This window comes from Stegodyphus dumicola, chromosome 7, assembly GCF_044657685.1.
Source record: "Stegodyphus dumicola isolate Sdum_Otavi_A_Nest chromosome 7, ASM4465768v1".
NCBI classification, from domain to species: domain Eukaryota; kingdom Metazoa; phylum Arthropoda; class Arachnida; order Araneae; family Eresidae; genus Stegodyphus; species Stegodyphus dumicola.
In genome coordinates, this window is record NC_140774.1 from 43348444 (window position 1) to 43375446 (window position 27003).

The 27003-nt window shown below is 32.7% G+C and overlaps 1 protein-coding gene across 2 annotated transcripts in view; it reads right to left on the bottom strand.

Annotated features, from left to right (window-relative positions):
• Positions 1-27003, bottom strand: part of LOC118191196 (uncharacterized) — a 107876-nt gene that overhangs the window by 6534 nt on the left and 74339 nt on the right. For both annotated transcript variants that reach the window (XM_035362030.2, XM_035362088.2), the window contains 2 exons: positions 13993-14182; positions 2225-2365 (listed from right to left, as the gene is read on the bottom strand). In XM_035362030.2, the coding sequence (XP_035217921.1) occupies positions 2225-2365; positions 13993-14182 (331 nt within the window). The remainder of the gene's footprint in view (positions 1-2224; positions 2366-13992; positions 14183-27003) is intronic.

Consider the following 27003-nt stretch of genomic DNA (forward strand, 5'->3'; position numbering starts at 1 on the left):
TGATTTTACAAATATTTCTTTAAATAGGATACATTTTATTCCCATTTCTAATTCTTTCTTTACTATATACGAGGCATTTAACTTACACATGTGACTAGAGGATTTGTCCACATGAAGCTCAATTTTATCAATGCTCCATATACAGCTAGAATTTCTTCTTCAAAAACTGGTTCTAAAATACTCAATTGATAGTAGAGTGAATTAATTTTAGCTTTACTTGAGATTTTTTTAAGTTTTAATTTACCATTGTAAAAAATCCTGCAACTATCATGAATTTAAATGGGGAATTTTCTATGCATTGACACATTTCCTAGTTATTTTTGTCAAATGAGCATTACAAAATTTATCTTTTTTTTATTACAGTCACTTAAATCTATGTCTTATCACAAATTTAAATTTATTAGCAGTTAGGTGTTTTCATATATTTTCCCACAATTTGCTTTCTTTCTACAATATGCTTTGACAAAAGCAAGTGAACTTTAAACACCTTTTTAAACTTCATATATTTATGAAAAATTTTACTTACAGTGCCAGAACATATTTAATGCTTTAATGCCATGCATCTTTGAATCAGTGAATTTTCTGTCAAGATTTGATATTTAACTGCATTTGAACAGTCTCAGGATGCAGTTTTGCAGCCCATTTTTTACTTTCAGCAAGATGCTTTTCCCTTTTAAATTTAATATATTAAAAATACCTTTCTTTGAAATGCAATAAGTATGATTTTTACATTGCTTACAATTTATTGATAGGAATATTTTTTTCCGTTTATGTAACCATCAAGCTATCGATCAATTTTATGAGCCATTTTCAAAATAAATCTCTATAGTTTGCATCCCAATCAAAACAAAAGAGCAGCAGACAATTACATTTAAAACGCTAAATTTTTATATCAAAATGCTAATTACAAAATTTAAACAGAAAAGGTTTTTATAAAGTGTAAACAATCCACTGTATTGTTGCATGACAATTCTTGCACAACCATCATTAGGTATGAGTTGTTACAGCACTACTGCTAGAATGTACTGGATTATTCTTCCAACAGTCCAAGGTATGGCACTCAGTGATTTATGAATAACCAGCAAACCATTGTGACACTGCTCAGGGACTTGAAAGTGATTTCTTCTATGCTGTCAATGATGCTTTTGAATACTGCTAGAACAAATATTTGGACAAGCATGTTGACTATTCTGAAGTGCAATGTCTACCAGTGATTCTGAAGAATAATGTTACCTGGCTTATGGAATAAAGTTTTATCTCTGAGAAGTTTTGTTACTCTACTTCTAGAATTGCCTTCATATATACTTGACTAACGACATATTATTTTCCTTGATGCGTATATTATTAACAAGTCTATGCATACCTTTTTTTATTATGTGTGCATGTTTCTCCAGCTCTTGCTATTCACTTCCAGGATATGCTGAACAAACTTACGGCTAAATATTTCCTATTGCTTCATAGTAGATAGGGACAGTGTATACACTTGATGTGTCTATTTTAGAAATATAAGATTTGTTTCCCCCTTATTAATTTTAAAATGTATAGAGATGATTATAGTTAGCTTATATTTATATATTTAATTCTGAAGTGTTATGAGGAATAAAGCAATATTCCAATAAATTCATCCAAGATAAATTAAATAGAACAAACTTGAATAAATGTGGCCTTGAAAACTCGAGAAGCTATTGAAATTACCACAATGTTACACTACAATAGAGGCACACCTGTCAGTCCCTTATATACCTGGACATCCATCCTAAAAGATACAGTAACCCTGCATGAAATTACAAAAAGTGTAATAGGTCTAGGAGAGAATGAACATTAAAAGGGCAATCATTCCAATTCTAGTTGATGAAGCAGATGAGCCATCTATGACAGCTCCCACTTCAATGCAATGGCTATGTAGTAAATATGCATTATTTATTATTTTAATACTCTGAAAGCCTCTACTTCAGTGCACTTTCTATGTAGGTTACTAAATATACATTATCATTTTAACAACTCCTTAGACAAAAATTATCTTTCTTTTTAAAGCAAAAGAGTAAATTATTAATGTTTTTGAATGAAAAGCTTAACTAAAAACTTTTCAAGAGTTCAGAATATTTAAAAATACAAGCTAAAAGGATATTTAAAAAGCATTTAACACTAAATAAAAATTTTAAATAAATTACACTGAAAACTTTTAGAATCAGATTACGTTCAAAATTATAAAATGATTAAATACCTGGTAAGGTTTCTCTCCATATGACAGTGATTCCCAAAGAGTGACACCATAACTCCATACATCAGATTTGCTACTGAACTTAAAGTAATAAATGCATTCAGGAGCATACCACTTCAAAGGCCATTTGCCAGCACTTTCTGCCTGCAAGGGAAGGGGGTGATTAGAAGCAAACTGCATTCAAAACCTTTCCATGTACAAAACAAAATTCTTTTTTTTAATTCTGTGAGGAGACAAATATAACTCATATTTCCCAATTATAAAATGCAGTACATATGAAGACCCAAGGAGGGGGAGACCTTTTGTGAAACGTTAAGTAATAGTGTTATTTAGCAGACAACAGGAACAGCTTTCACATTATGAATCACTTCAGAATGTCCAACTTTCTTTATCAGGCTTATTTATGTTTGTTATTGTAATGGCATTTCTTTTAATTATTTCCTGTAGTGTTTCTGAATATGGAGAGTGAAGATTACAGCTCAGACTCTGATTCACAGCTCAAGTTTCCTGACAAAAGGAGGAGAGAGAATCTGCAATGTTATAAAAGTTCTAAGATTAATCTCATTCATAAAGAAAAGCATTTCGGCGAAAACAAAATGATTTTTCCAATTAGAAGATACACTTACCTTGACTGTGATCATGAGATACAATAATAGGTAATTAACTTATACTGAGGTATCCAGCGATTGGCAAAAAGTCATTCATGATTCCAGGAGAAAATGAACCCATTTGATATAATTGACTGTGAAAAAGAAATACAATTTTTAAACTGATCTTACTAGTTTCATGATATATACTCAAAGAAAAACACCTTCTCTACAACCCCATTCACAAGAGCAGATTTGGCCAAAACCAGGTTGTTGGCTAAAACCAGATAGTCGCGAAAACCAGTTCTTCCAACGAGTTCCACTCACATGGGGAAGAAGCATTAACTGTCTCTTGAAACTCCCCCCCCCCCGGGGTTGACTCAGGCGAATGCCTGGGAAGTACTGGTTAGGATCTGTACCTAGGCAGTCTCAACCACGGGGCATATAATCAGACTTCACAGAAGGCCTGAGGGCTCTCGGGACAGGGTAAGGCTTGGCAGGGACCGTACTGGTGCTGCCTTGTCTGTCCTTGCTCTGTGGGGTAGCTGCATGGTAGATTCTTAAGATGCGCGGGGTGGGTACCTAATTCCAAAAGGCCGTTGAAGCCAGTACGGGAGCCCCTGTCGTTCGAGTTGTCTCTTGAAACTGGAGTTAAGAGTTTGGTAGAACACTCCTACCTCTCTGGACCAGGGTAAATGGGGAGATTTCCCATACTACACTGTGCGATTTTGCGGTTCATTCAATTTTAGTAAACATGGTGACATGTGTTGGAAAATATGACTTATTGTAAACCCTTTTACTGCATCATCTCTCCTCCTTGAAATGTTTATTAGGCTTTTTAATGTAATATAGAATATGGCTTATTTTAATGTAATATAGAAGTTACTTCTACTTCTTTTTCTTATTGCCATTGTTTCCGTTAAGAATGGACTGTTTCAACCTAATTAAGATGCAAAAAACGAAATGTGATGTTACGTCATCTGGAAAGCCGATTGGTTGCCGTGAGATGACGTCATGCCTACTTCTGGTATAAGTATCTTGCGTCGCTCTGGCTCAGCCCTTCTAGTTCCTGCTTTCCTGGCATTTGGGTGTGCGGTTTCCAGTCCTTTTTGAAGGATGCATGCAGTCCGGTGAATAAGTTCCTTGGTTCCTGTCCACAAGATGACTGTTCCTGAATAAAGTTTCTTGGTTCCTGTCCACAAGATAACTGTTCCTGAATAAGTTCCTTGGTTCCTGTCTACAAAATGACCTTTCAAGAAGAAGTTCCTTGGTTCCAGAAGCTACAATGTGAGTGACTTTTGTGGGCGGCATCCATGTTCTTCATGAAGGTGGCATTTAAAATAAATTAGCGGCGATTCCTCGTGTTCAACTAATGTAAGCGGAGTTAGGCCAGATTTAAGTGCTTTCAAGAACTTAATCTAAATTTCAGGTGCTTTCTTGACCATTAATCATGGACTTATTGAATGTGTAGCCAATTTCATTTGAGACCGCATAATTACTGTTTAGGACATTTTGTTTGTATTGAATGCCAGTATTTTTGGAGACCAGGTAAAAATATTATTTGATTAAATGATGGTTTTATTATATTCTTTCTATGACTCTGATATTGTTTAAATTTATTTTTTTGTGTTTTTATTCTATTTTATATTATTAATAAATTGGGTAAGTTGGAAACCTCTTTATTGTCTTCAATGTCTGCACAACATACTATCTCAGGGAGCTTTTATTGTTACTACTGCTAAATGTTTAATTTTATAAACTTTAAACTTTGCTTTAGCACCATTTTGGTTATGGGCCACAGACCTTGAGTTATCTTTAGTGCAGACTTTTGAAGTTTAAAGTTAATTTAGGACTTAAAGAGATTGGAGGGCGGTTTTTGTTGAAATTCAAATATGGCTACTGTTAATGTTATGCATAATATTGTTAAACTTGAGGCATGTAATTACTTTACATGGTCTAAAGATATGAAGTTTGTTTTAAATGAAAAAAATGCATGGCTTTTGGTCAAAGGTATTGAAAAATGTCCTGATTTAAATGATGTTAAGGGTATTACAAAAGAAATTATTGCAGACTATCAAAATAGAAGTCGTTTGGCATTATCTTTAATTTATATGAATGTAAGCCCTGAATATAGAAACTTGATAAGTAAAATTGATGACCCGGTAGTGGCATGGAATACGCTTGCCAAATACTTCCAGCCAGATTATCGGTCTAGACATATGTCCTTGTTTTCCAAGTTCTTAAATTGTAAAATTAAGCCAAATGAAAGTATTAGTTTCTTTTCTTCTAGATTAAAACGCATAACTGAACAGTTAGCTGATATTAATCAAGCTGTAAGAGATGTATACATATGTTTTCAGTTTCTTAGGTTCCTTCCAGATAAATTTGATCAAGTAGTTCAAAATGTTTTGAGGTGGCCAGATGAAGAGTTCATATTTAAAAATGTTGAACTTGAAATACTAGCAGAGGAAATGCATCTTGGTTTAAGAGAGATAGATAGGGAAAATTCCAATATGACTATAGAAGTCCAAAACACTCACTGTGAACACAAATTTAAGCAGATTAAAAGGCTCAAGTGTTATAAATGTGGCCGTCCAGGTCATATTCAAAAATACTGTAGAATGAAAGGTAATTTTACCAGATCACCCTCGCCTGCTTCTTCTGTTTCCTCAGCTGTATCTAGTAGTAATAAAACATCTAAGTGTAAGAATAAACCCAAGTTGAGTAAAGGTAAAAATAATTCCCATACTCAGTCCCATTTTATAGCTCAAGCTAATGTTAACAATTTGGAGGAAAATGATGATAGTTGGATTTTTGATACTGCTGCATCTCATCATTTTTGTAAAAATCGTGAATTGTTCGATACTTTTTCTCCAGTGAAAAATGAGAATATGCTAGTAGCTATTGATGGGGTAACTTTTCCAATTCAAAAAATTTAAAATGAAATTTGGGGATACAGTTATTTTGCTTAAGGATGTTTTATACTCACCTGAACAGAGACGAAATTTAATATCTGGACCTAGGGTGGATATCAATGGAGCAAGATTTTATGGTAAAAATGGGCAAATTAAAGTTACTGATGATGAAAATGAAACTTTGTAGAAAGCTAAGTTGATAGGAAGTAACTATCATGTATTCCTAAAAATAGTGAAAAAGGGGGGCAAATCTGTAAAATTTGAAGCATCCACAAATCAGCATAACAATAGTGAATTATGGCATGGTCGGTTTGGTCATATAAATTATGGTGCTATTGTCAGGACTAGTAAGACATTCAGTTCGAGATCTTCCTGTGTTAAAGCACTCGTCTAATTTGTTTTGTGAACATTGCCAAATCAATAAGCAAAGACGAATATCCTATAGACCCTTAGAAGGTATTCAAGTAAAGAGGCCACTTGAAAGGGTTTTTTTCTGGTGTATGGGGACCTATTAACACTCCAGGTAGGAATAGTGAACGTTATTTGGTTTCCTTTATTGACGAATATTCTCGTTATGTGGTAGTGTACCCCATTGTGGAGAAAAGTCAGGTGTTTGAAGTATTTGAAAGGCATATAACACGTGCGGAAAGATCTTTGAACCTTAAGTTGAAATACTTTAGGACTGACAATGGGCGAGAATATGATAATGATCAATTCAGGTCATATTGTAATAAAAATGGTGTAAAGCACGAATTTACAGATGTATATACTCCAGAACAGAATGGAGTTTGTGAGAGATTTAATCAGACAGCTCTCAACAACGTACGTGCAATCTTACATGGAATTAGTTCCGAATTTTGGTCAGATGCAGTAATGTATTTTGCATATTCATTTAATAGAATTTGTCATAAGGACCAAGATAGAACCCCATTTGAATTGTACACTAAGCGGAAACCATCAGTACGTCACCTTAAGGCATTTGGAATGATTGCCTATGTGGGAATTCCAAAGGCTAAAAGAAATTCTAAGCTTGATCCAAAGGCAACGAAGGGCCGATTGATTGGGTACAGTGTATGAACAAAAGAGTACAAGATTTGGTTGAAAAATGAGCAAAAGGTAGTAGAAACCCCAAATGCTACTTTTAAAGAGTCAATTGGAATGCAGAAAAGTGGCAGTGGAGCTGCACTGGGCACCCTTCCTGATTTGGAATCTGAAGAAAGGGTAGAGTTCCAATCTACTGATACTCCAGTTGGCTATTTTCCTGAAATAGAGGAAAGAACCGATACCAACTTACCTTCTTCTACAATTGGCACTGACACTCAATCTACATTGAGACAAGTAACTTGGCTTCGTAAACCTGTTCCAAGGCCAGACGGTACTCGTACGGATGTGTATTATTTTGAGAGGGGGTCTAATCAAAGACTATGATCACCAAATGATATAGAAAGGTATTGCACTGAACATAATATTCAGTATGATCCTACCTTGTTTGATTTCAAGGGAAGCAATACTTATAGTGGTGAAATCGACCCAACTGGCACTCCTTCAACATCATACACCCGAGATAGCTGACTAGAGGTTTCAATTTCAAACACTTACAACCAGGCAATGAAATCCAAAGAAAAGCTTAAATGGATAGAGGCAATGGAAGAGGAAATGGCCAACATGCGAAAGCAGAAGGTATGGCATCTTGTTCCACTTCCTAAAGACAAGACTCCACTAGGTTGCAGGTGGATTTTCAACATTAAACGTGACGAATTTGGAAACATTGTTCGTTTTAAAGCTCGTTTAGTGGCTCAAGGTTATCGGCAAATTAAATACGATACCTATGATGAAACCTACTCTCCTGTAGTTAATTTTTCAGTAATAAGGCTCTTTTTCTCCCTTTTAGTTGCACACCTTGGATGGACAAATATACAATGCGACGTAAAAAGTGCCTATCTCTACGCTCCTTTATCAGAGGAAATTTACATGTCCCAACCTCAGGGTTTTGTAGAGCGAGATAAACTTTTGTGTGTCGTTTGGATAGAGCCTTGTATGGTTTGCATCAGAGTGGGCGATTATGGTACTACGAGTTGGATAGAACACTATGTAACCTAGGGTTTATCAAGTTTGAGTGGTGTCTATCGTTTTAAAGATTTTGTCTATCGTTTTAAAGATTTTGTCATTCTGTTGGTTTATGTTGATGATATTGTTGTGTTTGGAAAAAGTGAAGTTCAGGCCAAAAGGATATTAAAAGTCCTGAATTCACATTTGAACAAATTCAAATGTAAAATTTTAGGTAAAACAAGAAAGCTTTTGGGTGTGGAATTTGAATTTGAGAATAATAGTGTTTTAATTCATCAGCAATTATATATAGAGGACATAGTTGATCGATTTAAGTCTTTTAAAATACAAATCACTTCCCTTCCAATAGTTAAAGGTGTGAAATACTCAAAGTCTCAAAGTCCCAGTACACAAGAAGAAATGACTGAAATGATGAATTATCCTTATAGAAATGTTTTGGGATGTCTCTCGTTTCTTTGCAATCGTACTCGTCCGGATATAGCTTATGCTGTTAATATATTTTCTCAGTTCCAAAGCAATCCTGGTAAGTTTCACTGGGAAGGATTACTTAAACTTTTAGGATACGTTTCCAATACCAGACAGCGTAAACTTAAACTGGTATGCAAGGAACTGAAGCACAATATATATTCAGATTCGGATTTTGCTTCAAGCAGGGATGATATGGTGTCTATTGGTGGACAAATAGCTTTGTTGGGAGAATCACCTGTATCTTGGCGTACATTTAAAGAAAGGGGAGTGAGTTTGTCTACTATGGAGGCTGAATTTATCTCCATGACTGAATCAGCAAAAGAATTAGTTTGGTTTAAAAACATTTTGGATGAATGCATTCAGTTTAAGATTGCAAGTAACTATGTTTCAAAACCAATATTGTTTGCTGATAACATGGCTGCTATATGTTTTACAAAATCACCCATTGAAAACTCAAGGACAAAACATATAGATGTGAAACTATTTTTTATTTGTGATCTATTGAACAGGGAAATTTTTGATTTAAAATATGTTCCAAGTAAAGATAATCTGGCTGATCCCATGACAAAACCGCTGACTAAGCATAACCTGATAAGATTTTGTGGAACAATTTTCTTATGAAATTTGTTTTTGTGTTATTTAAATTAAGAGTTTTGTTTATTTGAAAATAATATGTTATAAGTCATATTATGATGGATATTAGGTAAATGTAAAACTGTATAGTGTAGAATGTTGTATGAGTGACCAGGGCCCTGGGTAAAAGTACTGAGTGTATGATCATACATATGTCTTTGTATTGTTTTGTAACATGTTGGACTTTCTTGTTATGGTAAAATTTTGAATAATGAATAAGATGTTCCCAAAGGGAAAATTTTTTTCTTAAAAATTTCTGATTTGAATGAAATTGTGATATTTATTTATTCTTATTTTGAATTTTGTAAAGATACTGACGTTCAGTTTTATTTCAGATCGGAGATGATGATGTGGGGGGGGGGGCAACATGCAACTGATTGCTCGCTGAACTGTTAGCAAAACAATCTCATTGATAGATATCATGGGATGTATCATCATCCAAAAAAGCTAGATGGAACTAATATGGAAATTTCTTTACAAGTACAGACAAGGTTGTTTGATGCTGGGTATTCCAGAAATACCATTCAAATTAAAACTAAAGTTATGTGTATATCAGGTTTCAACTTGACACGGAGACTTGGTACTTTTTTGAAAGACATTTTTTTTTTTATTTAAGAACTTTCATCTACTTTTTATGAATATTATTAAACGGTTTTGTAAGACAAAATGATTTTAAGCTGAAAAAAAAATTTTTCCAGTAATTTCTTTTAATTAAAATTTTTTGAAGACAAACTTAACAAGTAAAATGTCTTTCTCCTCCTACAATTTTTAATATTTTCCCCAATTTTTTATTGTATTTATTAGTGTGTTTTTAATAACTTTAAGGATTGATTTGCAATTAATGAATCAGTTTCTGAGAAAAAAATAAAAACACATTTTTAGATAAAAACTTTGAAACTAATATGATCTCAATAACATTTTCACTTAAAGTAATTTTTCTTTTCAGTATTTTGCAAAACCCATCCTTGTTTTTATAGAGAATATAATTTTGAATAAGCAGTAAAAATATTAAATAATTTAGTCCATATCTGTATAAGTTTTAGAACTGAGAAAACACAGTTTAAAGAATGTAAATGATCTAAATGGTCATCAAATCATTTCAAATTTCTTGAAAATTTTATTACTGAATTTCAATATATATATATATATAAGCAATAAAATTTAGTGCTATTCAATAATGCTATAGTGGTTAATATGAACATAAATTACAAGCTTTTATTAAAATTTTTGTAAAACACCTTCAAAACAATTTTAATACATGAATTAACTACAATACATTTTCTAAAAACATTTATAATTAACATTAATAATGTTAGCCATTATATTCATTTTTTCAAAAAGCAAAGTTTAAAATTTTGACAGACATAAAACATTTTATTTAAAACTGTTCAGTAGCATATGTGATTTCTTCCCTTCTTTTAACCATTTGGGCTTGTACATAAATTGTATTTTAAATTAATTTTAGTGTATTTTAATTAATTAAAGAGTTAAACTCTGATAGCATTCTATGGAAATAGTGAACAACGTCAAAAAAGATGTAAACAAACATTATAAATCCGCCAATCAGACTCATTTTTGTGACATCATTGCTCGCAGTGGCTTTTTGGGTTAAGGGATGGAAGACAATGTGCATCTGAACCAGACCTGAAGGCAAAACTGCCTCATATTCCCTTTTCTCCCTAATACGAACAGTGGCTGTGCAAAAGAGTGCATATAAACGGGGCTTACTAGGCCTATTGGAGATTTGGAAGTACAGAAAGAAAACCTTAATTTGATACTCCATGGGATGTACAAAATAGATATTTTTACAAAAAAGAGATAGGAAGAATCTTCACAAAGAACCAGCTTCATCTATAACACTTCAGAAAGGGGGAGGGAAAGAAGCTGTACAATGGAAAGCTTCCAATGTCCATAGGTTCCTCAAATGCTGAGTTTAAAGCATCTTATGATGAATTGGGACAGATTATGATTGCCAATGATAATGATTATCACAACAAAGAAGATGTATTTCCAAAATTAACAGAAGAAAACGGAGAAGAGTAATTTAAGTCACCTAAAAAAATGAAAATTTATTTCTATCCTGCTTTGTATACATATTTGCTTTTTTGTTTAAAATAATGTTGAAAGTTTACTTGACTTTTCCGTATGATTTTATAACAATATTTTCTTATCACTGGAGTTACAGTAAAAATTACTTTTTCTCAAACTTCATGCCAATTGATATAAATGGCTTTTTGCCTTGGGTCTTCATATGTCTGAAAAATACAACCACGAATGAAGACACATTATGCCATTCAGATTGCTTTTTTAATAAAGTAAATGATGAACGTAAAGAGCTGCTGGACAGAAGTTTTTTTTTTATTTAAATATTTTGTTAGATATCTTCACAAATTAGACATTAGTATATACAGTCAAAAGTCGTTAATTCGGACACCCTTAATCCGGAATGATCTATAATCCAGACATCAAACCTAAAAACTTTCTGCGCATGCGCCGTGTTGACACATGCGCATAGGCGTTTACGCGTGCGCGTAAGACTTTTATGACTGCACATATGCGTGTGCGCAAACACAGAATACGTTTTCGCATGCGCGTTTAATGCATAACGGACGGCATAAGCTAAAATTATCTAATTATCTATTTCAGTTAATATTGATGATTGCGTTGTTCCTTAATCTTCGAATTGGATCCGGCTTATCATTTTTTGCAGACTGTAAGAGCAATTTTATAAAAGTAAACTTGAACTTTCGATTATGTCAAATAGAATTTCAGATGCTGGAGCTCCCAAAGGATCTACAAAACGAAAGTATGTTTCGATGTCCATCAAACAAAAAGTGGAATTGCTGCAAAAAATGGATAAAGACATGAAGAAGGTGACAGAGAGGTTAGTGAAAACGAAAAAATTTCGATTGACAAGTTAGTCGGTATTCTCGGCACAGCAATTACGGGACTTGAACAGTGGAACTTTGTAACTGAACAAGAAATTATGTCTGTTTATAGAATTAAAGAGAAAGTATTAGCACATAAAACGAAGCAACTTAAACAACTTACACTAAAAGAAATGTTTAATAAAATAAAAAAATAAATATTAAGCTTTTTTTTGTAAATTTTGATACCCTTTAGATCATAATTGTTCTTTATTTCATAAATTACGGTTTCATATTTTTAATTTTAGAATTTCTGCATGCCATCTTACGAGATTTAAACTGATGATCTATAATCCGGAATCTCTAAAGTCCCGACGAGTCTGGATTAACGACTTTTGACTGTATAACACATTGGACAAACTTAAAAAAAAAAAAAAAAAAAAAAAAAAAATCTGTGAAAAGTTCAAACATCCACATTTTCTTAACTGACACTGCTGCTGAATGGGTTTCAGTGTTTTGACAGAATGCCACTGAGAACTGCACTGCCCATGGTCAGGCATCAACAATTAGCTTATTCTGTTATAGTTCTCTGATGTGGTTTCCTTTAATAGCACGAAACGGCAAAATACAGCCACTTGGAAATGTTTCTAGATTGACTGCTGTGTAGCATTTTTGCCTTTAATTGTCTTACTATTGTTATAAAAGACAGCTTTTATTGAACCTTACAGTTTCTGCATACAATAACTTCTCCAAAATTATTTTCTCCTAGATCATTAGTCTGTGGAAATAAAACATATCTCTTCTACAAAGTTTAATTCTTAATCCTAACAAATGGTAATTAGAAAAACTGAATAAAAATAAGAATGAAATATGAATACAAAATGATGAAAACTACTACTACTGAACTACAAAATTTCCAAAATGTTCAATAAAATGTTTAATAACACAGGAATTGCAAACATTGTTTCATTTCTTTTAAAGTAGATTCAATTCTAACCCACCTTTTATCTAGAATAAATATTTCTTCTGAGAGTTATTTACAACTAAATTTAGCATAAATTTTTACACAGACAATAGACCTAATCTAAAACAATTGCTGAGTGTAAAAAGCATGTTCATTGTTTCAAAATTAAACTTCCTTTCATATACAGTAGGAAATCTATTTCAAATGAAAAATCAAACAACTCAATCCATTCCAGCAGAAAAAAGCCTGAGCTATAAAAGATCCCCTCTAAATTTTCTAACTGATGCAATTCATTTAGAAAGATGTATTTTCAAACAATTGCTATATCCCTACATCCATTTGAATGGAAAATCACAAAGCATGATTTGCTGCTCCGTGTAATGATTTTCCACACTTTTTTAAAATTTAGTCTAACATTCTTTTTCTGCTGTTAAATTGAAAGCGTGAGGCTCATATGCAGTTGATCTGCTATGACATCTAATACAGTGTCCAACCCATTGCATAAGAAGTGATAGTAGTTTTTATGGCTTGGAATACATTTGAAAGGCTGATGCAAAGGAAAAGCTATCTTTTAGACCTGTAGTTAAATATCTCTTTTAACAAAGTTATCCAGTTAGTGGTTTTACTTTGGTTGTACAATTAACCTTTCATTTTTGCATGACATCTACCATATCTGATTCCAGGATACCCAGAAGATATACAACTGTGCATAAAGATTGTTTACTCAAGTAGCATCCCACTACTATATCACTTTAATATGTTTGATGCAGTGAGGCCTAGCAGGTTCACATGGAGTTTAGAGTTTTGCCAGGCACTTGTGTTTATATCCTAATTAATCTAATTAATATACATTGCACACTTATATTTGAATTTGCATATTAGCACTGTTTCAATCCTTTTGGTAATATATTATACCAATGATATATATTATATAATGTTTGTATTATTTATTCATCAACACTTAATAAATTTAAAATTTAGAAAAATTATTATTGATTTTATATTTTATCTACATTTATGGACTACAACTGACGGATTGATTAATTGCACAGAAAATCACTTGAGAGTTATCTACCCAGAATGAATACCTTCATAAAAGAATTTCTGAAGAAAACTGGTTATTACATATAAGTTAAAATATAAAATTCATGCAGTGAAATTATCAAACCTCAGCACTAGCACTGACACACAATTTTAGCCATTTGGCAATGTTAGGTTCTTTCAAATTCTCATACACAGAACAAAATATTTAAAATAAAAATACACTTACTCTGTAATACTCTTTCCCAAGACCTAAAGCTCTTGACATTCCAAAATCACTAATTTTTACAAAGCTTTCATTAACCAAAAGCACATTTCTTGCAGCTAAATCCCTGTGAACAAACTGTTTGCTTTCTAAATACTCCATTGCTGAAGCTACTTGAAGCATCAGTAAAAGAATTTCTGAGACATTTATCTCTCTGCAATAATAAAATATGCTTATGATTTATATTTTAAATGAGAAAAAATATACTGAGAAATAACCAATTTTCAAGCATTTGCAACATCACAGTGTCACTGAAATACATTTTAAGAGTAGGTGTATAACAGACAGGGTTCGTACACATTTCTGCACACGGAAATTAAGTACTTTTAAGGACTTTTAAGGACCATTGATGAAAAAAATGAAGGACCTATGAGCAAATGCGAACTGAATAAATTCAATTAAAAATTTTATATCTATGCCTGAACGTGAGTGGGATACATTATTATTAAAGGTTGCTTAATTATAACATAACTATTAATATTTTGGGAATAAAATTAATTTTATGAAATTTATCAAGTAGCATTAAATATTTTACACTCATAATAACTGGACATATCTGAAAGAAGATAAGTGACATTTTAGTTACATTTTACTAACAGTTAGCTTTTCTTTTTTAATGTCTCATTTTGTCACATACTTGCTCAGTCTAGAGATTTAGTAAATAGTTAAGTAGATTTTATGTCAAGCAGCATAGGTTAAAATGAGCATTAAAATCATAATCAGCATGATTCATAACAAAGGACTGGCTGTTGTCACCACTCCTGCTCGCCTATAGAGAGAACTCAGATCAGATCAGAACCTGAAAGGCCTGATGTAGGCACAGTTAGCAAGTTTTGAAAATTAGCTGACCTCCGTCTGACGCTGTTAGTGTCGTAGCTTCGTGTAAAGTTTCAGGGGTTGTAACTCAGTTAATATACTTTAAGGTTCTAATAAGCCACTAAAGCATTAGCGGTGATAAGTTGTTTTGCATTAAGTCTCACTAGATGCAAAGAATAACTTTCACATGAATTTTTATATTTTTGTGTTTTACCTTGTGACCACGGTAAAGGTTTAACATGTTGAGCCCGGCGCAGAATTTGCTGTAGTTTCTGTTCAGCCGGCGGCAATATTGCGATCAAGCGGTGCAATATTGCAGACTTAAATTATTCATAAATTATACAAAAAGGAAGGAGAGGCACATAAAGTCCGAAAGTATTGTTCGAAATGTTATGATGACAATTCAAAACTATTTGGATTCAAGATAGACAAAAATGTTACCAAAATAGTTGTTTCGTATTGTAATATGTGTAAAGCTAAGACATAGTTTTGTTTAGAATGTTTCAATAAATTTCATTAAAACTACATTTGATCACATTTCATTGAGACTATACTTATTTTTTAACTTTAATACTGTCGGTCCTGTGGACCGACGCCAGCCAAACGAAAATTCCAGTGCCGGTTCCCAGGGACCGACGCCGGGCTCAGCGTGTTAACGAAAGGCAATAACTTGCTTTAATATAGAGAGATAATTTTTAAGAGAATGCATTTAGTTATAATTAAATTAGCTATTAGATAACCTTAGTCATTATGGATTTACATGGCCACTATTAAATTAAATTAATTTTTTAATAATATTTGTTAAAAAACCCTATTAATATCACAATCTCATAAAATTTCACAGTTTAAAATACATGCAATTTATGACATTGATTTTTAAACAATATTAGGATAATTACACATTAAAAGCTACAAAACATATAACTCAACAAAATAATTATGCGTCTTTCTAATTTGAAGGCCTGCCCAGATATTTTTGCTAATTTATATCAATTTCCTTCTCCTTCAGCATGTTTTCTAACAATTAGAAATTTGGGTACTATTTGGTTTCGAGGGCCGTAAAAAATCGCCAAACTATTGTTGAAGCCAGTGCTGCCAAAAGTAATTGCGGCAACACTAACGCAAGAAAGGAAGTGTAATAGTAAATAATTATCTAAATATTGATGTTTTAATTTAGATGAAAGGTTAATTTCATATAATATTTCGCTACCGAGTTATCGCTAAAGCATAATGTCATATCATTGGTTGTTCAAACATAATTTTCTATAATGAATGATGCCTTTTCTTTGAAAACATTTTTGGTAGGAAGGAGAGGTAAATAGTAAGTAGTAAATAGTAAGTAGATTTAGTAAATAAATTAACCTTTCATCAAGTGCAGAATCGCCCGCTTATTTCTTTGCCGCTTTTTACAAGGGTAAAAACAATTGGAATTTTGTCAATTTTCTTTTACTTTATAAGTGACAATAGGTTGATGTTTACATAGATAAAGTCAAAGGTGTGCGCAGTGCCATTTTTGTGCAATTCTGGGACTTTTTTAAAGTGAAAATAAGTCGATGTGCGCATGGATACCGAGTACGTGCAATTCTTAAAAACGTGTCAAGCAGTGAGTGATTCTGCACTTTACCCAAAATTCTATCACAGACTTTTCATCATAGGCAATTCCCAAATTGTTAAATCCATAGGATATTAAAAAAGGAATTAAAAATTAAACTAGTACTTCAATGGCGTCTTAAGAAATATAGAACTATATAAACTTACGCAATCTGAAAGCAGCGCGTACGCTAGATTTGGTGCGCTGTGAAATGGGTGTGTTTGCTAGATTTGGTACTTTGTAAACTGGGCTTTATAGCATTATTACTTGCTTATTTTTCAGATTAAAAAAATTGTATAATATGTGGCCAAAATGGAACTTTATAATGTGACAGCGAAAAATAAAAATGCTTATTTTAATGTTATTTCTTAAATATAATTCCAATATATTACCATTATTTTAATGAAGTTTAACAATGTTAGAATGTTCTAAAAAAATCCTCAAAAAATTCCCAGATCTTGGAATTCAAAATTTTCTATAGATACCGATCTTAAAATTGCCAAAAATGTTGATAATCGCCAAATTTAGAACCGTTTAATAAAAGAATTCACATCCCCAAAAGCGGAAAGTTGTTTGAGAGCTCTTCATTACAAAAATGAAATAATTTTGAAATGCTTATGCTTTACTTCTTGCTCAGAAACTCGAGTATCCCACCATTATTTATATTACAAATATCAACAAATTATAACTCATGAACCCATTCAAAAAATAGCCATAGTTGTTAGTGAATTGCCAAAAATATTCCTGCAAAATGCTAATTCACACCCAAAATGGCAGTCGTAAAAACAGACAGAAATTTCAGATGATTAAAATTAAGGACCTTCTGCCGATTTTGGCCAAAATTAAGGACTTTTAAGGACCAAAATTCGATTCCAAAAAAGTTAAGGACTTTTAAGGACTCTTAAGGACCGTACGAATCCTGCCAGATTATAAAAGTTGAATTATGAAATTAAATTATTTGGCATTATTTATGTTTCAATGTATTTCAAAATAAAAATTACATTTGCCTTGTTAAAGGTAAATTCTTTTGCGAAAATGGAAAATTTCAAATTGCAATTAAAATGACCCTAATCAGACCTGTGTAGATCCCATTCTGGTTAACTTATTTATAACTTTATTTTAATTAACTTATCTGGTTTAAGCTTGGGCTATATGTTACAAATTACATGGACCATGAGAAAAAGATAATTGTAACAAAAAAAAGTTCAAAAGTTCAGTCACTAGATGGCACTTTTCAACAAGTAGAAAGAATGTCAGACAAATTAGGAACTCTTTACAATGGCAGTAGACAAAGCCATAAAAATCATTCTTCGCCATGCCTTTGGAAGATCAAGCTTTACAAATCAAATTGTTTTATTAGAGCTGCAATATTAGATTGGCTTCAATATTACTGCAATATTAAGTTATTATTAAGTGAGAATATCAATGTTTGAAAGGTGTTTAAAAAAGGGCTTATGTGAAAGAATGGTTTGAAAAGATTATAATTAAATTCGAAGAAGGGTATACTGCCAGAAAGAGGATGAAAACAGATTCCAGATGAAACCAAGTTGCTGTTATCCTTGACAGTGTAATTTCATTTGCTTGCAAGCTTTTGGTAAAAACAACCACTGCCAATGCATGGCTTTGGAAGTTTTTGTTGTCAGACGAGATGCATTTTGCCCTAGATGGAGCAGCAAATAATTAGAATGTCATTCATAGGATAGTGCATGCGATAAAGTTGTTAATGAGCAGCCTCTGCATTCAGATTATGAGAGTGTATGGTGTGTTTTTACTGCTGACTTCATTTTTAGATTCTTTTCCTTTGAAGAGAACACTCTTTAAAGCTATAAAGCAGCGGTCTCAAACTGGCAGCCCACAAGCTGATTGCAGCTCCCACATACATTTTTCTTAAATTAATCAGCATTATTATGAAAAGAATTTGAAGAAAAAGTTTAAGATTTTAATGGTTTCGAATCTAACTTCATAAATCATCTTCACAAATAAAAACCAACGTCAATAATGCTCTGGAAAATCCAGAAATGGAGCTAATTAATTTACACTGTGACATAAATCTTAGTCAAAGATATGAAGATACAAACTTGATTTTGTATTAGCCCTTGTTAAAAGATAAATATCCTCAGTTATGAATTTTGCAGTATGAATAATTGCTTTGTTTGGGAGTACAACAGTTTTTTTCCTGTAATTGAAAATATATGTCTATGACAAGAAACAGGCTGATGATGAGTATTTGCAAATTAGAATGAAGGCATTTTCTAGCAATTTTCTTCTAATGTTACAAACTTTATGGAAATCAAAAATGCCACAAGGTATTGTAACTGAAAAGTGTAGTAAGAAGCAAAGAAGTTTATATTTATTTGCATAAAAATATGTCTTTTTCTGTACACTTCACAGAAAAATGTAAGATATAAAAGAAAGACAACAGGTTGTCACTATTTACTCTCAAAATTTATATCTTTGGGAAGTTTTTGTATACTTCTTTCTAGTTTAAATTAAAAGTTATTTAGTAGTTACTTCAGTATATTACAATTATTTGAATAAAGTCAATCTGAAAATTTTAATATTTAGCTGCCAATATGCGTAGATCACAAACTGTAATAAATAAAAAGTTCTGACAGATATCAATGTTTAGATTTCAGGCAGAAAATAAGTACATATTTGAATTTTTTTGTTGCATTTTTATATGTATGTTTTGACAAAAAGCCAGTTATTTTTATTTATTTTTTGAAATATAGTTAACATTTTTTTAAATAAAATATCAGTATAAATATCAGTTCACTTTTTACTAAAAATATCAGTTCAAATAGTTGCCGCCAAATATTAGAGCCCTGCATTATATTTAAAGAAATTAAATAATGAAGAATCTGTATGAATGAATATAGGTCTCGCACTGCAAAAAAACAACGGTACCTGGAGACATAAAATTTTAAATAATGCCCTCAATTTGAATAATAGGCATCTGGAAATCCAAATTTGGAATTTGTTTTCTATTTCATATTTTGTAAAGCATTTATGAGTTTTTGATTAAGAAACTCAACAATTTCAAAGCAAACAATGGCAACACTGTATGGAAAAAAAAGTTATCTCCAGCATGCAAGATTGTGTACTGGAAATTCTTAAGATATGCTCTTTTATGTATTTTGCGATATTCCTGTTGAATTGAATTTTATGGTTTACATGCAAAGAACATGATATAAGTAAAGGTAACACACAAAACGTCAAAAAACGCCCCTTTGGGCGTAATATAAAATCTGAAAGCTTTCAGATTTTTATTTTTATTTATTTTAATGTGGCCCATCAGCTACTGTCAGATAGTGGATTTGGCCCACATGCATTTTGAGACCACTGTGCAAAAAAGTGTAACATGATGAATACTGGAAATTTCCGCTACAGTTAAGCCATTCATTACAAGAATGAAAATGTTTACAGGCCACTGATTCATACAAAACGGTACAATATCCCATATTGGCTGACAAATGAAAGAACTACTGTATGTTCACTTTGGAGATAATTGGGTAATTTTGAAAAGTTTTCAAATGCTTAGCCCCTCATGCTCTGGACTTAATTCTCCATGATTTCTGGTTGAGAGGATTCTTGAAAGATCATGTCTATGCAGGAAGTGTATGAAAGCAATCATAATATAATGTTAGTTCTAATGTTAGTCTTTCAGAAGAACAAGAGAGAATTCTAAAATATAATTTTAACTTCTCACAAACCTGTAAACCCTCGATTCCAAAGATTTTGGCTCCTATCGAAAAAGCTTTCAAGTTCAGTAAAGTTTCAGATTCACAGAAAGAAATGATTAGGCATCTTATTGCTCATAATGTGAAATTCAATAATAAACCTTTGAAACCAAATCTAACTGCGAGAGAAAGAGCTACATTGCGTGAAATTCATTCTAACCCGGATATTATTATTTCAAAGGCCGACAAAGGTGGCCAGATAGTCGTCATGGATAGGAACACTTAAATAATGGTGTCACTAAAACGAAGGACCATATAATCTGATTCCTAAAGATCCTTCACCTTTGGACTTGTCAAAAATAAAAACTGCGATCAAATCTTCGCAAATCATTTCAGGCAACTTAAAACATTCATTTATCCCATCTGTTGCGAATTGTGCCAGATTATATGCTCTTCCCAAAATTCATAAAAGTGGTATTCCTTTCCGCCCTATTGTATCAAATTTAGGTACTGCCTCCTATCCATTAGCTAAATATTTAGTTTCTAGATTTTCAACTCTATTAGACAACAACATTTACACCATAAAAAATTCAATAGAGTTTGTAAAAAAAGTTAAAAACATTTCTCCTAGTAATTTACTCATGGTTTCTTTTGATGTAAAATCATTATTCACCAATGTCCCAGTGGAGGGTGCATTAAGATATCTAGAAACCAGACTTCGCGAATTTCATTTCTCTTGCATCGAAATTGATGAGCTAATTTCTCTCACTCAACTCTGTTTGAAACAAACACATTTTGTTTTCCAAAATAAATATTACAAGCAAACTGAGGGATTAGCCATGGGAAGCCCCCTCAGTCCCATCCTGGCTGATATCTACATGCATTATTATGAATCAAAATTGTTTGAAACTTTAAACTTCCCGGCATGGTTCCGCTACGTAGACGATACTTTGTTTGAAGGTAATAAAGATGATTTAAATAAAGTTCTTTCAACAATGAATTCTATTGATCCTGCTCTTCAGTTCCCTTTTGAACTTGAGACTTGCAATTCTCTTCCGTTTCTCGACATTCTGGTCACACATAACACATCCAACTTCAGTACTACGGTTTACCGTAAACCTTCATCGGTTTGCCTTCCACCACACTTTAAATCATGTCATCCGACTAAACAAAAGTTAGCTTCATTTTATTCCTATGTTTTCCGTGCTCTTCAAGTTTGCTCCTCCAAACTAGCCCTTGATGAAGAACTAAATTATTTAAAAGCAATAGCTATTGACAGGGGCTTTCCACCCAACATTATTAATCAAGCAGTTAAAAAATTCTCATCTCAACACACTAAAAGGCACATTCTTGCTTTAGGAGATTATAAAAATTCTGTTGTTATTCCCTTCTTTCCATCAATTAGCTATAAAATTGCATATATTTTGCAGAAATTTAACTTTCGGGTTGTTTATTCTCCCATCAATAAAATTCCGAGTTCCATACTCAAGGACCCCCTTCCGGATATGAATTCCTGGGGTATTTATAGGATTCCTTGCCAGTATGGTTTAATTTACATTGGCCAAACTAAGAGAGCCTTAAAATTTCGCATCAAGGAACATGAGGCATATATTAGAAAAAAGGAAACACGGAAGTCTTCTGTTGCTCAACATTGTTGGTCTGAAAACCACACTTTCAATTTTTCTGCTGCCAAAATTATTCAAAAAACAACTTCCATTGGAGAACTGGATTTTCTAGAGGCATTTCACATTCATAAAAATCTTTCTGTTCTAGTTAACGATCCTAATTCCAATCCAAATTTGCCTTCAGCCTTTAAAGAAATTATGTTTTAGTTCTGGTTTCACCAACAGATGGTGCCACTTGTTTATTCTTGTCTAGGCTTTCTTATCTTATCTAATCATTATTTCCTATCTTGTTCATTTGCGGTTTTGCAGCTGAGGATGGTGGTTCGGTAAAACCATCGAAACTAGTCTGTGAAAATTTTGTAAATATAATGCTGATTTTTGTTGTTTGACTTATGAATTAGTATTTATTCGGCGTGTTATTGTGTCTTAATCATAACATGCCATGTTGGTATAATTTCTCAAGAAACCCTTTACACTAGTGTTGGACATGCTATAACGTGTGCTGAACTTGTGATTGATATAAATGGAAATGCATAGTGCATAAATGCTATGATTAAACAAAGTTTCATATTTTAAATTTGTATTTCTTATTCTTTAGGGTCTTCTTTTCACCTGGAGATCAAAATTTGAATTATTAGTTCTTATTCACCATAACACCAGAAAAGCATACATCTAAATAGGGTCACTTTAATTATAACCATCTTGTACAATAAAAACACAATATGATTACTACTTAATTCTATCAACTTAAGAAAATATAAGAAAAAATACATAAAGATATAATTACTATCACACCTAACAGATGAAATTAAAGTGAACAGAAGGAGAATGACAAATTATTACCTAAAGATTACAGGAAATCCATTCAATATTAAAAAAAATATTATTTAATTCTAATGTTAAGAATGGAGAAAATGATCAAGAAATCAGGAATGATTGCAAACAGTACACCAAGTAAAAATTACGTAAAGCTGTTCAGCTCAATGGATAATAGCAAATGTTAAATTTTTTTCTGCTATAAGTTTCAGTTTTTTCTAAACAAGAAATTTAAAGCTCATACAGTTTTACCTATGTATACATTATAAGAAGAGATGTCATCAATTTCTAAAGAATTCAGATTTGGAGGAATAACCTAGTACAATGAATAATCAATTACATTAATAGAAGAGAAAATGCAGTGAAACCTCAGATTATGAATGACTTCATACTTTGTGATGTTCATTCGACTTTTTTCTTGAATAATTTTGTTCATGATAAAATTATCTGAACAAAAAAAAAAAAAAAAAAATGCCTTGGATAACAAATGGTGTCTTATATTATGAACATTTAGGTTGGCAATATAGCAGTTTCCAAAGTATTTTGAGATAACCCATACCACATTTTCATACTCTCAGCCTGCAGGAAATTGTGGCTGGACTGGATATCAGATGACGACTTTGAGCACTCCAACGCTTAGAACATTTTTTGTTATTTATGATAATCTTTAGACAAGTGCATGGGCTATGAAGTAACAATGATGAAACAAAGAACTTACTACAGGATCATAAAAATGAGCTCAACAAAAAAGAACTACAATTTCAGAAACAGCAACAAAAGGCAATGTGACAGAAATGTCTTCAGAAGAAGAGGGGAAAAAATAATTTTAGTTCAAAATTTGAGCTAAATGAAGTAAGATGCAAAGTTTTCATGTATAGGTACTGTTGAGGCAGAAGTGGCCACGATCGAATTTTCTATCCTGCTATGATTTAGAAAACACAAGGTGGCTTTCATTGCTGACATATGTAAAATGTATAGATCGTATAGACCCTGAGCAAATGCAAACTTCAATGCATCCTTTGAAAAAATATGTTGAATGATGCATCTAAACTTGATCAATTACTTACCGTAACATATGGAACAAAATCAGCACCTTTTTTTAGCAATAAGAGTGTTGAAGCAGTTATCCATAGATGAAAAGGATAAGTATCCATTGGCTCAACGACACTCAACGATTTTTATGTTAATGACATTTTGTCTAGTGCAAAAGATGTCACCTCTGTTGTAGAATTGCAGCAGTTAATAGCCATGCTACAATATGCGAAAATGGAATTGCACAAGTGGTGCTCAAAAGAACAAATTCTTTTAAAACAAGTTGCATTCGGAAAACAAGAGTATCATTTTGAAGAATCTTCACAAAGAACCATAAAGACTGGAGGTTTAAGATGGAAACCAGAAGGAGACTCTTTTAGTTTTACTATGTCTAGTTCATCAAAAATCTGTACAAAACACACAGATTTGGCAGATATTGCTAAACTGTTTGATCCTTTAGGTTTCCTAGGACCTGTAATCATGTGTGCCAAGATGTTCCTGCAAAGGCTGTGGCTTTTACATCTAGAGTGGGATGAACCACTTCCTTTGTAAGAGCGACAAGAGTGGGAGACATTTCAAAAGACCCTACCAGAGTTGAGGCAAATCAAAGTCCCTCATTACTGATAAAATCAACTAAAGAAATTGACCTCCACTGTTTTGCTGATGCTTCAAAGTTTGGATATGGTGGAGTAATTTACTTCCATTGTGTCTCTGAAACTGGCGAAGTTAAAGCGACTTTACCTTGCAGCAAATCTCAAGTATTGCCTATCAAAGTGATAATAATTTCTCGTCTGGAGTTGTGTGCAGCAGAGCTCCTTTCCAAACTTGTGTGTAAGGTAATAGCAACATATTTGAGTTTATATTTTGGCAAAGTTATTCTGTACACAGATTCAACAATTGTGTTAACCTGGATTGCTACATCTCCTATCTTCTAAAAGTGCTTGTGTCAAACAGTGTAGCTCGTATCCAAGAGCTAACTAAGGATTTCTTCTGGCAACACGCCAGAACTGCAGGCAATTCTGCTGACCTAATTTCTTGTGGTCTGAGCCAGGAAATTATTGTTTACAATTCTTTATGGTTTTAAGGATCAAATTTTCTGCATCAACAGGTCATTAATTATAATAGTGTTAATAACAACTTGGAAAATTCAAATGAGAACTATGTGCGAGAACTGAAACTTATTTCCAATGTAAATTTGACAGTAACTGTTAACAATTCTCTTTTGGATTATGTTTTTAGTATTGCTAATTGTTATGCTAAATTAAGTAATGTTTTTGCTTATGTTTTAAGATTTATAAGAAATTGTAGATCCACGGAAAAATAAGAAGGTCATTTGACAGTAGATGAGGTTTCTGTTCGGTGTCTGAAAGAGTATTGCTTGGTAGAATTGTTTTATGCCAACCAGAGTTTGGCTTTAGTGTAACCCTAAAGTTATTTCGTTTTTGCCTTATTAGTATGTATGATTTCTGACTTGATGTAAGAGCATATGGTTGCTCGCTCTTAGCTAAGTTACATAGGTAACTATAAGCACATGCATGTGCTAGTATTCAATAATGTTTTTGTTAAAATAAATTTGTTATTGTTAATATTACAGTCCACTTACTGAAGTTAAGTATCATTAAATAAGTTCGAGCTATCTTCGGCAAGAACAGTTTCGTTAAGCGAAAACGAATTACTTTCCTTAGTCCAACATCAAAGCTTTCCTCAAGAATTCAAGGACTAAGTTAGAAAAGGGAAGTAGGTAAAAATAGTCAGTTAAAATTTTTATGCCCCTTTTTAGATGAATCTCAAGTTATTAGAGTAGGTGGCAGACTGCAGGAAGCTAACTTTGCCTTTTAACACAAAGCACCCTGCTGTCTTGCCCAAAATCATAAACTGACTCATTTAATTATGTTACACTACCAAATTCAAAACTTCCATACTGGAGCACAAGTGCTCTTGCATAGTGTTAGACAAAATTTTTGGCTGATAAGTAGACGTAATCTTGCTAGAAAAATAGTAAGAGAATGTGTAACATGTGCCAAGTAAAACCAGCATTGCTGGATCAAAAGATGGGAAATTTACCATTAGAGAGACTAAATCCATCCTTTCCCTTTAACCACACTGGTGTTGACTTCTGTGGCCCTTTTGGTATAAAATATACAAATCAGAAGAAGAGCGTAGTGCATAAGATTTTGTTGCAATTTTTGTTTGCCTCTTGACTCGTGCAATCCACCTCGAGATCATTTCAAATTTGTCTACAGAATCCTTTATTGCAGCTTTAAAATGACTTATTTCTAGAAGGGGTAAATGCGTATCCATATTTAGCAACAACTTTCGAAATTTTGTTGGGGCTAGCAATGAATTGAAGTGACTCTAACCCTGATGAATTCTTAACCAAATATCTCTGACATCTGAAAGGATTCATTGGAAATCTATTCCTCCCAGGGCTCCTCACTTTGGAGGTATCTGAGAGGCAGGTGTTAAGTTGTTTAAGTTTTATCTTAAGCGTGCACTTGGGAGTTGATTTTTACATTTGAGGGATTTCTTACAATTTTGAACCAAATTGAAGGAATTTTAAATTCACCTCCAAGATCCCCATTGTCGAATGACACCAATGATTTAGAAGCTCTTACACCTGCACACTTTCTAGTCAGGCGACCTTTAACATCAATAACGAAGCCTGATTTAACTGATTTTTCTGAGAGTTCTTTAAAGCGCTGGCAGTGCATTACTAAAGTAACACAATATTTGTGGAAAAGGTGGCAAAATGATTACATCAGTCATTTACCGCAATGATTTAAGTGGTATTTTGCTAAGGATAATGTTAAAAAGGGCATTATTGTTTTAGTAAAGGAAGACAACATGCCCACTTCGACTTGGTTCCTGGGGGAAATAGAAGAGCTAATTTATGGTAAGGATAAAAAGGTTAGTTTGAATTGTAAAAACCAAGTCAGGTCTTTCAGGTGTTGTCTTTTAAAAAGGCCAATAACTCAATTAGCTGTACTACCAGTAGATGTTACATAATTTCATGTATATTTGCTGAGTTCAAAAAATTATTATTTATGTATTGTATTTGAATTTATATGCTGTGCATTTCATGTTCTGTGGTTAATTATGTTTATTGCTTTTGTTCATGTGTAACAATTTAAATTTTGTGATATATGATTTGGACTATATGGTGAATTAAAACTGTTTAATTTTGGTCATTGTTAACTGTGTAACAAATGCCCAACCCGGGTGGTATGTTAAGGCAAAAGTGAAACAACGCCATGATCGAATGAATATTGTTTAACTAGAGTGATCTGGCAACCACGAGTAGGAAACGGAACAACGTGGACAGCTAGCGGCCATTGATTGAGTGTGTACTGGTAGTTTGAGTTGGTAAGTTGGTATGTGGATGGCAAAAGTGTCCATCCAAGTAAGACTACGTAAG